A 14954-nucleotide genomic window follows, 5' to 3' on the forward strand; every position below is an offset into this window, starting at 1 on the left:
CCCACCCAGAAAACCCACGTGCTAGTACAAAACAAGGGTCAGGCCCCTCGCCAAGCCCTGAGGGGTAAACAGTCCTATCTCGGCTCTCCTTCCCTTATCTGGCTCACATTTGGCCTCTACCGACTGATTCACCCAGGAGAGATGCTGCCTCAGCTTGCATTCCTTTTTATTTCTACCAACTGGGGATTTGGGAGAGAATGCTCAGTTCAGAATGTTCTTTTTATCCCGAAGAGCCTCCGTTCTAGCCTCACAGAGATACCGTGTTATTTGATGTGTAGACAACGGACGGAGGCTGTCTCAGCAAACTGATCTTCCAAACCGCCCCCTCATGCCCCCCCCCCCATCCCCTGCAGGCTCAATGGGCAGGAGGGGTTGGGGAGGTGGGGGAGGTGGGAGGAGGTCCAAGGCCGTGAACTCCAAATGGCACCAAATAAGGAAGTCGGTAGGCCCCAGACAGAGAACTCATTACCTGATGAAAATTTCAATCTGTACCCCTCTGATTTTTACTTGTTTCATAACCACTGGTGTGGTTATACCCAAAGGAAATGTACAGCCACAGAGATAAGATAAAGAGTATATTTTTAGCGGTTACTCATTTTTATATACTACAAAGGAAACTTAAAAAAAAAAAAAAGTTATTACCTGGTTTGCTCTTCCTGTAGTGTGTTGGGATCAGGTATAAAAAATCTTACTCGAAAATGCAGAGTACAGGGGAAACCTCCTACAACATTTTTCAAAAACAAATTTAAGTTTTCTCTTTAAAAAAGTCAATGCAGGTAAGAGGCTACTCTTCCATTAGTGATGCATTTTTTCCCCCCACTAGACCACAGCTTTTTTCATCAATTAAAGGGCTAATTTCAAAAAAGGAGTGCACAAGATAATTGTTTAGAAATCTCCCAAGTCTGTAAATAGTCAACTATTTTGCAACATGAGCATAGAATGAGGTACTCTATACCCTCTGTACTATAGGTTTAACTTAGGGCTGTGTTCAAACAATGCACTCCGTCACAGGTATTAGGAATTTTTAAAAATCCTTAAATCAACAGATCATACAACATTCATAACGAAATAATGTCACACAGATAGCCATTTTATACTTTTTCCATTTTCACGTACGTTCTTGAATTTAAACACTGCCATAACACTTTCATATGTGTTCTTCAACTTAAACATCGCCATGACTCTGAATAGGTCAGGCTGTTCTTGGTGGCACTGTTGTACAGATAAGCCAACAGGCACAGAGTCTTGCCTTCCGCCACCGAGCAGATGAGAAAACCAGAACTCAAGTACTGAGGGTTTTGATCCTGCTATGCCACAGAGCAACCATTTTGGTAACAGTTCATGCTTTTAATGCAAAGTGAACTCCCAAAGTGATGAACATATTAGCAAATATTACACAATTAACATACTCATATGGCTTTATGCAACGATACCAAGAGTCAACTGGCTTGTAGAGACAAAATTAGTCCATTTCTTTTGCTGGATATGGCAGCAGGAGCAGATCAGGTTGTGTGCCTAAGAGTTCGCGCTCCTCTTCGTTACTCAGTCAAGGTTTGCTGGCCCCGTCTAAGTGCTCAGCACTATGCTGTTTCTGAAACTCAAGCCTTCTCCACCCCGCTTCTCTCACTGATCTGTGACGGATCTGCCCACCTCACCTTGCCTCTCTGGGGTACCTTCTGTCAGTATCTCTCTGGCTTGGGTCAAAGGTATGAATGGTGTGTGTGCACCTGTGAGTGTGCCTCTGGATGTGGGCCTGGGTACCAGCAGGTGGCGCTGTAACGTGGTACAGTCTGACCACCTGCACTTCAGGGGATAGCTCAGTCTTCCCACTGCCTTCAGCTCCCCTCCTCACGGGACCTTGTCAGTGTGTATCTCGGGATGCCTCTGTACGCCCAGAGCATCCTATCAAGTGCTCTGAACTGTCCTAGAACCGTCACTCTTCTTGCCTACATCTCCACCCTTGGCTGTCCGCTCCTTGACGGCAGGGTCCAAATCTCATTTGGACCAGATTCCCAAAGCCCAGTTCAGTGCGCTGCCAAAATCTGAGCTCCGGACACATCTCCTGAGTGTGGGAGTTAGTGAGAGAATGAATAACAACACTTCTTCATGTGCCTACGGACTCAACGCTCTGAGAATTCAAATGGGGGCCAGTAGTTATCTGCACAGTGGTTCAGCGGCTCCCCACGGGGAGGGAGTTCTGAAAGCTGAGGGAGGTAAGGGCTTGGAGGCCCAGGCCCCAGGTGAGAGCATCAGTGGGATCACGGCCATAGTTCCTGTCTCTACTCCTTCCCACTGGGGTGCTGGGGCTGGTGTGGGGAGGTGGCACATGTGTGTGTCCGCTTGTGTGAGATCTACCTGCTGCTTACCCTTCACCGGTCACCTCCCGTGGACGGGGTGCACGGTGAGGGATGCAGAGAAAATGTGGCAAGCACCATTCCCCGAAGGAGCCTACAGTTTCCAAGGAAGATTAAGGCAGGCAACTAAGAGATGAAGGAGTTACGACAAACGTAAGGGAGGGTGGGGGGAGGCATGGCTTCTAATAGCAGAGGCAAGAGTCTGAGTGGCTTAGAAGAACAGCAAGATTTGGATATAAGGAAGAGGGAAAAGCATTCCAAACAAAAGGAACAGACTGAGAGAAGGCACAGAGGAACGTTGCAGCCTTTCAGGTCAGTCAGGTTTGTCTGGGGCAGAAGGTGCATAAAGGGGAACAGAGTGCCATGCTAGAAAACCAGGCTGGGAACAGACCGGGGGCCAGGCATGCTGTGAAGCCCCTCCTAACTGGGAGTTACAGGACAGCAGTGGGGCCCACTCATGGCTGGGGAGCAGTGTACTCCGTCTGTGATATTCCCTACCTAGGTCTTAGGCTCCAGGGGAGGGAGGGTGAGCATGTGTGAGAGTGTGTGTGAGGGTGTGTGTGTGAGTGTGTGTGTGCGCGCGCGTGCGCGTGCGCATGCACGTGTGTCTTTCCCACACTGGCTCTCTCACTGGGCCAAGCAAGGCCATCCTCCTTCCCTTGTTAGAAGAGAGTAGGTTCCTCGGCGCCTGGCTGCCTTCTTTGACCTTTCCCGTTCCCGCTCCCAGCTGTGAGGGCTGATGTGGAAGCTGTGCTCAGGGAGAAGTGGGCTCACTCACATCGCCTGGGCCCCTGGGAATCCAGGTCCCAGATGTTACAAGCACACTGAGGCTTGGAGGAGAGAAATGGGCTGTGATACACTAACACCCCACGTTCAACCAAAATGGGAAGGTCACACTCACCTTTTAACTGCTTCCTGATGGGTTTGCTTGATTCCAGCCATCTCTGTCAGGTAAGAAAACACACGCTATAAAACCAGACCATGCAGGAGTCCGGCAAGTCTTAAAGGGACGGCACTCACAAGAGAGTCTACAGGGACGGCACTCACAAGAGAGTCTATGGAGTCATCGCCATGCTGCAAACCAAAATACTCCCTTTCCGTCACACCCAGGTGGTTGTAGACCATATCCAGAAGAACTTGACCGGTATCTTGTTTCTAGGGAAGGAAAAAAAAAAAAGCGTCTAGTGGCCAAATTTTTAAAATGAATCAAGAACGGATGGTTAAACGTCTTTATTGCAGGGGCACCTGGGTGGCTTAGTCGGTTAGGCAGCCAATTCTCGTTTTTGGCTCAGGTTGATCTCAGGGTCCTGGGACTGAGCCCCGCGTCAGGCTCCACACTCAGTGGGAAGTCTGCTTGGGGATTCTCTGCCTCTCCCCCTGCTCACCCACACATGCGCATGCTCTCTCTAATAAGTAAATAAATCTTTATTTTTTTTAAAAAGATTTTATTTATTTATTTGGCAGAGAGAGATCACAGGCAGGCAGAGAGAGGGGGGGTAAGTAGGCTCCCTGCTGAGCAGAGAGCTCCATGTGGAGCTCGATCCCAGGACCCTGGGATCATGATCTGAGCTGAAGGCAGAGGCTTAACCCACTGAGCCACCCAGGTGCCCAGTAAATAAATCTTTAAAAAAAAGTCTTCATTGTGGGCAAAAAAGGAGTTAAAACGTTTAGAGATTTTATGTACACTCTGACCTCACGGTAAAAAATGCTTTAATAGACGTCATGTCAACATGACATGTTGTCACATGGTACATATGGGAAGTAGGGTGAAGAAAAACCATATACATATGACTTAAGATGGCAGAGATTCATTTTCTAAGACTTCTTGCTTCCCCTTCGCTGGAATTCCCAAGTGATATCTGAATTGGAAAATGGAGACACCACCATGAGAGTAAACTCTCCGTGACCTACCCACAGATTATCCACAGCAAAATGCTAATCCCACGTCAATTTCTTGGCTCCTTGGGAGCCACGGAAGTGTGTACAGGGAACAAACTCTAATGGCGTGAAGGAAGATGGCTAAGAACACGAAAATGCCATCCTAAACACCCTCAAAGTGACTGGGTATGTGACACCCAGGGGGATTAGCTGTCTCTCTGCTCCCCGCCACCTGGAGTGAGAAGCCAGTGGAGACATTCAACCACACTTCACATCCAGAGCTTTACGGAGCAGGCACAGTGCTGGGCATGGGGACAGAACCACAGGACGTGGCCCAGAGAGTCCAGGCATGGAAACAGTGGCCAGAATGTGGTGTGTCAAATGCTGGGACACTCAAGGCATGATAAGCGCACAGAGGACGACACAGGTGGTAATTCAACCTGGGGACAAGCGGAAGCAGCTCCAGACCTGGTCTGGGAGGGCGTCAGGGCTGAGTGTCACCGCTCCCCTCCAGGAGAAATTAAGAAAAGGCATTTTAAGCAGATGGCCTGGCACAAAGACACAAAGGAGAGAGACAGCACGGTGCCTCCTGGAACTCGCAAACTCTCCTTTATCAGGCTGACTTCTCAGGCATCCTTTGAAGCAAACCATTTGACTTAAGGACAATAAGACTCAGAAATAGACTATACAGAACAAGCAAAGGACAGCTCCTTTTTTGAGTGCTTGAGAGCAGATAAGTACCTGGAAATAGGCCACACGGACGAATTAGGGAGCTGTCAGGCCTCCTCCTGCAGCCTCCTCTTTGGTGGGATCTCGTGTTGTTTGGTCCTAAGTGTGGGAACAGGAAACACGCCCATTTCCTGAACACAACCCCCTGCCCACCCTAGGGCCCTGCACCTGCTACTTCCTCTACCCAGGACAGCTTCCTTCTCAGGGGAACCTTACAGTGTGGAGAAGATGGCTCGGTCCGCATATTCCAAGTCAGGAGATACTCTCCTGGTGCATCAAAGAACAACCGGTTCTCCTTATTAAAATTTCTACAGGATTTGATACTTAAAAGGTAAATGACTATTGAACATCCATACCAAGCCAGATCCGATACGATGTGTACTTTTACATACGCTCCCTAATCCCTGTGGCAACTTGTGAGGTCCTCACCGGCATCCCTTTGGCCGCCAGCAAGCAGAGGCCCTGGGAGTTCGACGCAACACACTGTCGGCTGTGATGAATAGTCTGCCTGCCCCCTTGCCTGACTCCGGGCTGCTGGCTGCTACAGCCTACACGTCCCCAGTGTGCTGCGTCTCCCCCGTAGGGTGTTATTTGCCCATTCTAGTATATTCTGCTCAACTTTCCCAGTTCCCAAAAGGAACTGAAATATAGTAAAGGACACAGCCTCTCAGCCCAGTTCCCACCTGACGGGAAGTCAACGGGAGGTCATCTCGGCTGCACCAGGTCACCATCCCCAACCGGCTTGCTCCCTGGGCCAAGCTAAGAAGAGCTGATGTCCAGGCCAGCTTCCTGATGAGGCCCGCTCCAGCCCACGAGGTGGTGGTGCCAGAGACCCCTCCAAGGAGAAACTCGAAAGCGAATGGGACTTACGCTGCCACCAGACCCTCAGATTCAAGTTCAAGCGAGTCAGCTTTGACCCGACTGCAGGAGGCTTGGGGAAGCAACACATGAACAATGGCGTTCGTGACCAGGAATGACAGGCCACCCGCTGAATGCCGGGCCGTGCTCTAAGGTCATCATTCTGCGCAGGCGCTTTCCCTATCGCCGTTTACGGGGCTCATCCCTCTTCCTCACCAAGTTCTTCCCTGGGATTCTCCTCCCTCCCGGGAGAGTCTGTCCCCATCTCCCGGAGCGCCTGATCCTGCTCTCTCAGACCTTTTCACAGGGAACCATGTTCGGACCTTCTGTGGCCTCGCTTCTCAGGTGATGTCCCCCAGTTTTGTCGGTTAAAATACCACCTCCACCCTAGTAAACCCCCCTCCTGTATCCCGGCTCCGGCCCCGGCCCCGACCCTTCCTTGAACCTCCTCATCTGTACAGCGATCCCTGACTCTATGTGGATGAGTACCAGGCACCTCCGACTCAGGGTGTCCCCGACAAAACCCCAGACCTGCCCTGCTTCCAGCCCTTCCCATCTCCATCCGCTGCAGCCCCATCGCGCCGGCTGCCCCGGCCAACAACCTTGAGAGCCACCGTGCGGCCTCTTTCACATCCCAGATTTCATCTATCAGCAAACCCCACAGGCTCCGCCTTCAAAAACAGTTTCAGATTTGGTTTACTCTTAGCTCCCTTCACATACTACCACACTGTCCAACCTCCTCTTCTCCTCTGGACTGTTCGAATAGTCTCTTGTCCCTGGCCCTCCACAGTCTACTACTGACAGAGCATCCAGATACTTGAGTCAGATCATAAAAGGTCTCTGCCCAGTCCTACCAAAGCTCTCTGCCTCTCTCAGAATAAAGCCAGCACTCAGTGCCCTCAGGATGACTCACAGGCTCTCCACAGTCCCTCTGATCACCTTGATACCAATGACCTCTGACTGCTCTTGCTACTCTTCCCCTTGCTCATTCTGTTCCAGACGCACTAGTATCCATACTGTCCTGCAACTACACTGATTGGGAGCCTGCCTCAGGACCTTTGCACTGCTGTTTTTTACCTGGAATGTACTTCCCCTCCAAAAAATCACATGGTTCTTTCTCTCACTTCCTTTTTTTTTTTTTGATATTTTTATTTATTTATCTGATAGAGAGATAGAGAGCACAAGTATGCAGAGCAGTAGGCATAGGAAGAGAGAGAAGCAGGCTTCCCACTGGACAGGGAGCCCAATGTGGGGCTCAATCCCAGGACTCTGAGATCACGACCTGAGCCGAAGGCAGCCGCTTAACTGACGGAGCCACCCAGGCGCCCCTCTCTCACTTCTTTTAGATGAGATCTTCCCTGATCACTTCTGTAGGAATGACGACCCTGCCCCTGCCCTGCTCTAACCCTCTCTACCCCTGCCCTGCTCTAACCCTCTCTACCCTCCCCATCCTGCTTTATTGTTCCTCTAAGCACATACCATCTGACAAAGTATACACTTCTTTATGGTCTATTTCTTCACACTAGGATACAAGCCTTGAAAGGCCAGATCCCTTGCTATTTTGTTCACTGCTATATTCATTACATCCAGCATGAAGCCCGGCACATAGTAGGTGCTCAGCAAACATTCGCTGGGGGAAACATTCATGTTCTTGTCAGGAAGAAGATAAGCAGCAAAGGAACAGCCCCCAAATCAACAAGAGAGCCAGACACACACCGTAGTTGACAGTCTCTGGAGGAGACCCCTGTGGCCTTTTCCGAGCACCCACCATGCGGTGACTTCATGCACACCACCCTCTCCTCCTGTCTTCTTGGCCGTCACGGTCCACAGTGAGCTGGGGTCAGCGGGAGGCGAACTTAGGGGTGGGGCGGAAGACCCAGAGGCCAGTTGGTGTCACCCTTTCCAGTCCTGTGACCTTCTATTACCCCCAGTTGCTTCCTGTACCCAGTCTTCTTCTCCTCTTTCCTTGCACACCGGACTCTCCAGGCTAAGGCAAATGCCGGCAGCTGACCTGGCCTGAGCAGTGACTGGGGTAGGGTGGGGAGGGCAGGGCAGCACGGACGGCTCCGAGTCAGGCATCTCACTGCTGGCCCAAGATGGAGGCCGCATTTCCAGTCCTGCCTCTGTCTTGGGCTTGAGGCGGGAGACACCGGGCTCTCCCTGAGCCCTGCGATCTATGAGCGGAACCGTCTCAACACCCTCCAGACTGGACCCATCCCCTCACACATGTCATAAGCGCCGGCCACGGGCCTCATTAAAGAACATATAACCTAGGAATTGTAACTACCATCGGCGCAGTGTGGCACGGGCTCTCAGAAAGCCTACAGGGCACCATCATGGGAGAATTAATTCGGGAAGCTGACAAAGACGTCACAGAAGAAGCAACATCAAAAGTCTCTCAGTTCAGGTCACCAAGAAGAGGGGGAAAGACTCTCTAGGTGAACAAGAACGTGGGCAGAGTTTATAGGGTTATTTCCAGCCCAGTCTCAACATAGAAGATCTGAGATCTCACGCTTTCATTTCATTTTACTTTTTTAAGATTTCATTTATTTATGAGAGAGAGAGAGAACACGAGAAGAAGGAGAAGCAGAGGGACAAGGACAAACAAACTCTGCGCTGAGTGCGGAGTCCCTCACGGGGCTCGAGCCCAGGACCTTGAGATCATGACCTGTGACCTGAGCCGAAAACCAAGAGTCGGACGCTTAACCCACTGAGCCATCCGGGCGCCCCGCAACCTTTCATTTTAAAATAGTTTTCATGTCTTGGTTTATAAAACGAAGAATAATGACTTCTCAATGGCGTGAATTCAGAAAAAAAATTGAATTTGGAGAACTTACATTAGCTTTGAAGGTCTGTACCGAGCCATCGAGAAAGCGGATGCTGCAGACGACTTCGGACCGAGTTTTCTCCTTGGGTAATTCCGAGGTGCGTATATTATTAATTCTTCCACCCAACGCACGTAACCGGGAGGTCATAACTATCGCTGAACAACCTGTAACAGAAGTTATGCCTGTCAGCTCTCCGACATGCAAATGACCTGTTACATGGGACTTCCTCACAGTCCACCCACCCCTTGTCTGCTTTAACCCTCACACACTGAAGAACTCACAGAAACGAGGACCAGAGAACACACCATGTTTCCGTTTGAGTTTCTACGTCTAAGTGTCTCTAAGCAAAATTTGTTACTCATCTGTTACCCATGAATAGAATGATATGGGTTATTTGTGTGTCTTCTCTCCCTGGCCTAAATCTAATTTATATTTCCCAGGCTTTTAATTTTTTACGTTTCTTAACAAATATGTATTTGTATATTCTACTCCTTTTTTTCATTTTTTAAAGGAACTAAATGTGGTATAAAAATGATCTAAAATATGAAGATGCGTATTGGTAAAAGAAGGTACATTAAGTAACTTCTATTCATTAAAAGACACCATTTAACTTCTATTCATTAAAAGACACCATTTATATGGTTATATATGGATTTATGATTGCAAGGGGTCGGTGCCCCTAACCCCCATGTTGTTCAAGGGTCAACTGTTTTTTAATCACTTATTTTGTTGTTTCAAAAATCTATTACAACATTTAATAGAAATTAATGTAAAAAATATTTGTCTTCTTCTTGACTCTTACTGGAATACGTCTAAAGTTTAACCATTATTTTATTAAATAAACTTTTATCAAACTTCACACCATTTAAAGATAATTCATGGAGATACTTGCGATATGTGTATATAAAAGATACATAAAGGGCTCCTACAAATCAACATGAGAAAAAGCAAGTCATCTGGTAAAAAATAGGAACCGCATTAGTTGTCAAAGAAATGGAAATTAAAACCACAAGGTAATAGTACCACAGGCCCCCCAGAGTGGCTACAGGGAAACCGGACAAAACCAAGTGTTGGCCACAATGTGCAGCAACTGGAACTTTCAGGCACTGCTGGTACGAATAAAACCTAGTACAACTGTTTTGGAAAACTATTTGGCAATATTTACTAGAAATGAACAAAAGTATACTCTGTGACATAATTCCACTCTTAGGCATATTCCCAAGAGAAGCGTGTAGACTCATCCGCTAAAAGACCTGGAGAGAATTTTTTATAAGAGCTCCAAACTGGAAAACACTCCAGCGCCCATCAGTGGAATGGGGAAATTACGGTAGAGTCCCACCACACTGACCACACGGCAAAGGAAATAAATGAACCACCATTAGGCAAAACACGAACGAAGTCCTTCTAACGTTGTGTTCAGCAAAAGCAGCCGGACACAACGGGTGACCGACAGCACAAACTCGTTTACGTAAAGTTCAGAAAGGGGCAAAACGGATCAGTGTTAATAGAGGACAGAAGCGTGGTTACTGCTATGTGAAGTGATGGGTGTGTGTGTGTGTGTGTGTGTGTGAGAGAGAGAGAGACAGAGAGACAGAGACAGAGACAGGAGTCTTCCGGAATGCTTATAACACTCCATCTATTGATCTGGGTAATGCTGATACCAGTGTATTTACTTGGTGAAGCTTCGTCAAGCTCTGTACTTAACCTGTGTACTTCTGTTTTTCAATATCAAGTTCACTTAAAATAACACGTGTATGAAGAGGGGGTTGGTTTAAAATCTGACCACGGTGTGTTCAGGGAGCAGTGAGGAAAGAGGTTTTCCTAGCGACCGTACTGTGGAACAGTAGACCAAAAGAGAGCAAATGTGCAGGCGAGCCCAGGGTCGCGGCATACAGGCAGAAAAGCTCAAGGTCTGTGCCAGCTCCTCGGCCTCGGGAACGAACAAGGTGTAAATCTGATGAGGCTGATGAGGCTGGATGGAAGAACAGATAAAGACGAACGAATCAAGTGCGATTTAATGTTCTTTTTTTATTAATTCTCTGTAAACTTTCTGTGATGCACTGGGCCTTTGCACATGCTATTCCTTCTGCCCAGGAAGTTCTTTCTGCTCCTATTCAGGACTCAGGACCGAGCACAGGCGTCACTTCCTCAACAAAGCCTTCCCTGGTGTCCTTAACTTATAAGCGGTCCTGTACAATGCTCGTTGTAATTCCACAGTTACAGCTGATGACGTAGCTAATATCGGCTCCTGCGACAAGCTAAGCTTCACAGGGCTAGGAACCACATCTGGTTTTGCTCACTGCATCTCCCAACACCCAGCTCTGGGTTCCAGGATTCCAGCGGGGCTGAGTGAGGCCCTGTGGTCTGCACGGGACGGAGCCTCTGACCCAGGGTCCACGCGTAGAGGAACAAGTCCCAGATAACTGGAAAAGCAGCACCCCATGTCAGACGGGGCCAGAGATCCCGATTTGGGAATGGGCAGCAAGGAAGGGGTGAGGACAGAGCCGACTGGAGCTTGAGAAACAAGCCTCAGGGAACCAGACAGGCCCAGCCCAGCCTTAGGAAGCTCAACCACAAAGGATGCCAAGGGTGCACTTGGCCCCTCATCCTCCCGAGGGAGCTCCAGACACACCTCTAGCCTCCCACAGTCAGGGGCAGGGAAATCTCAAATATGAATACCACAGATCCCTGGGACCGGCAGCAGCGGAAGAAAATTCAGTTCTGTCCCTTCCACAACCTCACCCACCTCACCGCCTCCACCTTGCCCTTTCCAACCAAAATGTCATCAGAGGCAGAGATGCGTTTTCTGAGGAATGCCAAAAGTTATCAAAAGACAACAAACGTGTTCCTTAGTACTTAAACCACATTGCATTTAAAATGTCAGACTTACTGTTTAATCTTTGTCTAAGAATTTCAGGTGGGTCATAATTTTTTTTTTTTTTTAAGATACGACAGAATCACTCTGTGTGGCTCTTAGTGGGAGGTGCGGGCCTGTCCTAGCCACACCCGTAGATGGTGAGTCAGCGTCCTGGGGTGCGGCACAGAACGACTTTCCCTTCGGGAAGCCGGCAAAGGAAGGGCCAGGCTGTCAGTGGCTGGAGGATGGGTTCTCGGGGAACCTCAGGATGTGCTCTGCATGTCACACTCAGAATATAGGTCCCACAGAACCCAACCCACTGAGGCCGCACCCCTGGAATAGGGCTGTCCCTCAGAACTGCAAAAACTAAGAGCTCATCACGCCATGACTCTGGATGGAAAAAGCCAAAGCTGATTTCAGACAAGAGTTGCCGCATGAAAGGACCGTGAACTGATCTGCACGTGGCCCCTTGCCGGAGCAGCTCTGCGCAGCTGGCCCAAGCGTGGGTAGCGGTGGGACTTATTAACTTGACCGTGATGAATGGGGCCTCCCAGCACCGACGTGCAGCCAGCTGACAAAGAGACCTGTTTTCCTCCGCACATACATCTCTGCTATATACAAGGGTTTGAAACCTAACGACAATGTCATCAGGAGGAATTTCATGAAAGTTGTGGAACTGTTCTTCCCACGGTGGCTCCTGAAGCAAGACTTGATAAGAGCAAGCCTCACCCTGAATGACCATGTCATTGAACCATGTGTTTTCTTATTGTCTTGAAATTCTATCTTAAACAATCGGGTCAGGACAATGGATGCGGAGTGACTGTCCCATTTCCTGAGCCCCAGCAAGTGGGGAACTTGGGCTTTCGAGGGCTTCCTTTATAAGCCTCTTCATTTAAACAAAGCCACAACCCAAGCAGGAACACCCCAGCCTCCCCAACCACAAGTGATTACGGCTGCAGCGGACGCGTTTCATAACATGGAAGCCAAGCTTGTTCTTCCTTTTCAAAACCAAAATCAATCAGCTAATGACTCCACTATCTACTCTGCACAACAGAGGTTCGACTACAACTGTAGTTCTTACCAGCCTGTCCTTGCCAGACATAAAGGCCACATTTCACTTGGTGCCCAGTAGGGGTCCAGTGCTTCCCACGACAACTAGGATTAGCACATGTGAAGTGTGTAGACAATGTGAGACACGTAGCAGGGACACAGTTAAAGGCATTTTATGAGGGGCACCTGGGTGGCTCAGTGGGTTAAAGCCTCTGCCTTTGGCTCAGGTCATGATCCCAGGGTCCTGGGATCGAGCCCCACATCGGGCTCTCTGCTCAGCAGGGAGCCTGCTTCCTCCTCTCTCTCTGCCTGCTTCTCTGCCTACTTGTGATCTCCGTCTGTCAAATAAATAAATAGAATCTTTTTTTAAAAAAGGCATTTTATTAATAACGTTAAGCTTCTAATCCACCAGGGGTCCACTAGATTCTGGATTTTGTAGGTAATCCTGACTTCAAGTATCTTACAGATATACAAATATTGTTTCTTCAGTTTTTAATAAAGACAGCTTGTAAGGTTAAAAGGGACCATAGATGTGTGATATATCTATGAGCTGCTCTACAAACTCGGGTCCTGGGAGCAGGAGCACACTGCCTGGGGTGTGGCCATTGAGGGCACGTGAACACCCGAGCCCTCGTGCGTAGGGCTGGGTAACAAGGCTTCAACCACTATCCCTTTCCGGCTCCCCATCTGCCCTGGAGCTTGGGACAGGGGAAGAGGTGATGCTTTATTTCACAAGAGTCTACATGCAGACCTGGGGAACTCTGTTCTTTCACAAGCGCATGAACCACAGACAGAAAGGAAGGAGAGCATTGTACTCTTCTCCATTAGACAAAGTCAAAAAGCAACTCAATTCCACTTTGGTCATTTTAAAAGAAAGGGTTAAGGTTATTTCATACCCTTTTTTCAAAAATAACAATTTAGACCTCTAACTCAAGAGCACAAGTTTCAGTTAAAAAAAAAGCAATCCTGATTTATCAACACCTAATAAACTCTAAAAATGAACCACAGCAGGCTCAGAACAGCAATCAACCCGAATAATCATCAGGCTGACCTAGGCCGATGCTACCACCTAGTGGCCACCAGAGGAAATAACACCACCACCCACCCTATCACCTCCTACTTCCTTCCGGGAGGGCAAACAGCACAGCCACCCTCCCTTCTTCCCATTCCAGTTCAAGTTCAAAAAAATCTCTCACGATATTAGAAGGCTTTCCTTGTATTCCAACGCTCTCCTCTTCCTCCAACTCTTCTTCCCTAGTGAACTCAGGAGAGGTTCTTTTGGGGCGTGGGGAGGATATTTATAAGCCCCAACAGATGTCTGATCAGCTAGAGAGGAACGTCCCTAGCTGGGAAAAGTCATAAACACTCATGTATAATCAGCCAGGCTAGAGAGATGACTCATCAAATACCAATATTGCTTTCTCCTCCTTTTCACTGTAAATACCGCAGCCGTTGGGCTGCATTTATGGTTTAACCAAGTCTCCGGGGGACAAACACACATCACTCACATCTTCACTGCATACGGATAGGAGAAAGTCCGACGGCTGACTGCGTCTCATAGGATAACCTCTAGCTCTGGTCTGCTTTATGGTCAGGCTTAAGTGTTCCTTAAACCCCTCTGAGTGGCATGTTCCCTTCTAAAGATTTATAAACATCTGGACGGGGATTTGTGTCTTAAGCACTAGATTAAGATCAGCTCAAACTGTAAGAGTGTATGCTTAGTAATTAAGCTGCTAAGAAAGAAATAGTGAATAGAACGAGACTTTTTAAACCAAAGACTTAAATAAAACTTTAATGTGCTTGATTTAATCATCTGGGGAACTTGTTAAAATAGATTCTTGGGCACCACCTACAGAAATTATGGTTTGGTAAGGACGGGGAAAACTGCATTTTAAAAGTTAATTTTTTCCAACTTATAGGAAAACTACAAGAAAAAGAGAACTCCCATGCACCCTCATCGGCCTGGATTTAATTGGTATTTTGCCACATACGTTTTCTCTCCTGAGCACACACATGCACTCCTCATGCTTTTTACTGAACACTTGGAAGGTGCAGATATCATGCCCCTTTACCTCTGAATATTTTAGCATGTCTCTCAAGAACAAGGACCTTTCACACCACAGTACAATGACTGCACCGAGACAATTTAACATTGATAAAGCACTTATGTAAGACACAGCCCATATTAAAGATATGCAAATTATTCTAATGATGTCTTTTATAAAGATATTCAAATTATTCTAGTGATGTCCTTTATGTATTTCCTCCTGATCCAGGATCTAAACCAGGAACTTGCCTTGCTTTAGTGGTCAGAAGTTGCATTTTCAGTAAGCATCCCCTGGGGACCTAAATCCAGCAGATCTGATCATCTTGCAGTGAAAAATACTCAACCAGATCAAC

The 14954-nt window shown here is 48.1% G+C and overlaps 1 protein-coding gene across 9 annotated transcripts in view; it reads right to left on the minus strand.

Moving 5' to 3' along the window:
* The window catches only part of PTPN3 (protein tyrosine phosphatase non-receptor type 3), a 111754-nt gene that overhangs the window by 70846 nt on the left and 25954 nt on the right, over positions 1-14954 (minus strand). For 5 of the 9 annotated variants that reach the window (XM_082696859.1, XM_082696856.1, XM_082696855.1 and 2 more), the window contains exons 2-5: positions 8657-8811; positions 3375-3509; positions 3256-3298; positions 643-721 (exon numbers count right to left, since the gene is read on the minus strand). In XM_082696859.1, coding sequence (XP_082552985.1) covers positions 643-721; positions 3256-3298; positions 3375-3509; positions 8657-8794 — 395 coding nt within the window. In that variant the 5' untranslated portion in view covers positions 8795-8811. The remainder of the gene's footprint in view (positions 1-642; positions 722-3255; positions 3299-3374; positions 3510-8656; positions 8812-14954) is intronic. The other 4 variants (XM_082696861.1, XM_082696860.1, XM_082696862.1 and 1 more) reach the window with 2 other exon arrangements.

This window comes from Mustela nivalis, assembly GCF_964662115.1.
Source record: "Mustela nivalis genome assembly, chromosome: 13".
In the NCBI taxonomy this organism is placed as follows: domain Eukaryota; kingdom Metazoa; phylum Chordata; class Mammalia; order Carnivora; family Mustelidae; genus Mustela; species Mustela nivalis.